The sequence below is a fragment of the Carassius carassius genome, chromosome 44 (assembly GCF_963082965.1).
Source record: "Carassius carassius chromosome 44, fCarCar2.1, whole genome shotgun sequence".
Classification (NCBI taxonomy): Eukaryota; Metazoa; Chordata; class Actinopteri; order Cypriniformes; family Cyprinidae; genus Carassius; species Carassius carassius.
Genome location: NC_081798.1, coordinates 1,819,169 through 1,822,441, shown reverse-complemented (window position 1 = coordinate 1,822,441; position 3,273 = coordinate 1,819,169). Strand labels below are relative to the sequence as shown.

Sequence of the window (3,273 nt, the reverse complement as noted above, 5' to 3'; positions counted from 1 at the left end):
ATTTTGACAGATAACATGTTCCTAAATGAGAACAGGAATATAGAAAAGTAGACTTACAATGTGATAACAGCACACATTAGAGATATAAATTAATTATAAAAAGTGATATGCAACAATAACACTCATGTTTAAATATAGAGAACAATTTGAATGATTAATTAAGTGGGTTAAATATAAGTAATTGTTAATGGGTTTTCAGGATATCAGTGCTAGGTTGCGTCAAGAAAACCTGTGCCAAATAAATGTGCAGACGATTCTGCAGTGGTGATTTCTAATGTGAGCAGTCAAAACTGAGACAGAGATTTTTAGGATAAATTTATAGTAAAATGTTATACATAAATATTCAAAGGTAATGAATACCTGTTGTGGCTAAAGGAATGAAAATGACACTTCTGAACCCAGAAAGGATAATCCCATCTTTGAACCAAATGAGAATCCAATTCCCAGGATTTTGGCCTCCATCCCACCCACACCAATAGATGCACCCGTGTCAAAGCCTAGTCCCACTTTCACACCAATTGGACCGGCTTTAGCTGATGCACTGGCAATTTCAGCTCGAGCCATTGCTCCGAGTTTACCCAGTTTGGCTTCGGCATCAAATGAGGCACTTGGACCTTTGGCTTCAGCTTCAAATACACTGTATTCAGCACGAGCTCGTCCAACTCCTGCTTCTGCAAGGTATCCAGCCTTGGGAAGCCTCTTTCCTGGTTTGTTTTCAAAACCTGATGCATATAAGTCTTGTTCAGCATAACCTCCTTCTGCACTGGCACTCGCTGGTCTGTCGTACGTGTCAATCATGCCAAGTAAGGATTTCGTATTTTGCACTTCTGACTTTTTGATAGTAGCCTCATCAATTTCATTTATGCCATCTTTCTGCCACTGTTTGGTAGACAGCATGTCTAACTCTTCACCTGTAAAAAAAAAAAAAAGATGAGCTTTAATGCAGTGCAAACAGACAGGTGTTTAGAAAAACAACAAGCTTTATGTAAATGTACACCGTTTAATGCTCAACATTAGAACAACCTTAAATGTGACGAGTTGATATTACACAACCTTGCATGCTAATATTTCTGTATTTGGTCTGATTCAATCTGAGATTTGGATTGCCTACATCTTCATATTAGGTTAGTAATAATATATTTTTTACATAATATAGAATATATTTTTGATTTAATAAAGAGACGTATTTCAAACAAACTACACTGAGGACATAAAGAAGTACATGAATACACAAAATAGAATAAATAAATTAACAAATAACACTAAAATGTAGAGTTTGTGCAATGTCTGTGTTAGAAATATAGACCAACTATTACAATACACTTACTGTTTTCTCCATGTCCATGGTTAAATTGTCTGGTATAAGGTCTAATGTCTTCATCTGCAAATAACATATTATCTTTAATGCAGTGATAATGACACACATGTGTAGAAAACGAGCTTTGTATTAAAATACACTTACCACATTCGTCATGTCCATCGTGGCTTAACTGTAGTCTTTTAGACATTGTAGTATGTCACAAGTTAACAATCTCCGTGAGTCTTTGGTGGTGTGTCCTTGTATATATACAGTATATAGGGCAGCAACTGAAAGTGAAAGCCAAAAACAAGAAGTCCTGCAGTGGGTTTAATTACCAGTAAATTAGCATTTTGATGCTACGTTTTGTCTGTTAAGAATTTGCTCACGCTGGGAACAGCTCCTAAAATATATATATTTTTCTTAGTTTAGAGAACTTTTATAAACACTTTATAAAAATACTTTTTTTTCCACTGGAAAGACTCCATGGAGATTCCATATCCAGGTTCCTTTAGATATTTAAAAGGTTAATTAATTAACTTTTTCCCTAATATGGACAAAAGCATCCAGCTATCGCTGTTGCTAAGCTGTATAAAAACGTGAAGGAAATACATGCACATTTGCGACAATATATAGTTTATGTGTTTTTATTATAATTAATTTTCAGTCTATTTGACTTAGCCAATTTCTGTGCCCTCACTTCTGAAATGATGGCTACACCCTGTTAGCATGTGTTTGCAGAAGTGTGCCTATAAAATATGAAATTGAAAGGTGCCCAGTTCATCATCATATACTGAAACTTCAGCGTTGGCTCTGATTCCCAGACTCAGTGTGTGGGTGTTTAGTCTTTCTGCGTCATTAGAGAAATTCTGGAATATTTCCAGTAAATTACAGTTTTAATCAGTCCATGCAATTTTCTTGGATGAGAAGTTGTAACATTATCAGCATTTTGATGTAACGTTTTGTTTGTCAAGATCTCACTCATGCTTATAGACTGAACACGTAATACAAATGTGCAGTGCATCACCATTTTTATAAACTCTTAAAACTTTGTAGTTTATACAGAGACTGTCACGTCCCTGGACTCATTATGTTGTGTTTTCCATCCATGTGTTCCATGTCCCATGTTGATTGTATCATTCCATGCACCTGTGTTTCCCCAATTATCTTGTGTTTATAAGCCCTACTCCTTGCTGTTGGTTTTTCTCAGAGATTGTACGTCTAACTTTGTGTTTCCTGTGCTCCCGTCTGACCGGTGTATACCTATGGATTACTTTAAGAAGAGTGTTCCATGCATTTCTGGTTTCCTCGCTCCTTGACTTTACACGTAGTGTGACAAAGACGATAGTGATGTTTCCAGCCTGCAAAAAACACTGTTGTCATGTAAATGTAAGTGTTTTTTTTCTTCTTCTTGTTTTGGAACATAGACTGAAAAAGAACCCTTTTTTATTTCAAATGAGATTTCGGTACATTTAATAACCGCTGTACTGAAGATCTGTTGAGAATAAAACTTTAAAAAATCCCACATTCCATTCGGAAGGGCTCGTCCCTATGCCCTAATCCCTTCAAAGGGTTTACCCTCTGGTGTGAGAGCTTTGAAGGGTGTAGGGGACCAGTGCCCTTCTGCATCATTATGTGCCCACACTGAGAGAATCTGCGCAAAGGATCATTGGGAGCAAAGAAGAAACAAAGAGGAAGACATTTTTCTGCTTGTATTTGCATTTCTTTCTAAATGTCAGTGGGCATTTTATGACATTCAGACTTAAGAAATGTTTGGGGATTTTTTTGCAACACCCTGAAGTTTATGGGAAACGTACGAGATCCGTGATCTTCAGGAAAAATTATATTTCATGTAATTCAATGCAGTTGTTGATGAATGAATATTGCCTAATTACTTCTAGTGATGAACTTTAATCAGAGAACTGATACTATGATTAATATATATATACAATTTACTAATATATAAAATATTATTA

At 35.8% G+C, this 3,273-nt stretch overlaps 1 protein-coding gene across 1 annotated transcript; it reads right to left on the bottom strand.

Moving 5' to 3' along the window:
* Positions 1-223: 223 nt before the first annotated feature.
* Positions 224-1,592, bottom strand: LOC132126370 (uncharacterized). Its single transcript, XM_059537587.1, has 3 exons — positions 1,463-1,592; positions 1,328-1,381; positions 224-911 (listed from the first exon to the last, which is right to left on the bottom strand). The coding sequence occupies exons 1-3, from the start codon at positions 1,506-1,508 to the stop codon at positions 370-372; spliced, it is 642 nt and encodes a 213-aa protein (XP_059393570.1). The 5' UTR covers positions 1,509-1,592; the 3' UTR covers positions 224-369.
* Between the last annotated feature and the right edge of the window lie 1,681 nt (positions 1,593-3,273).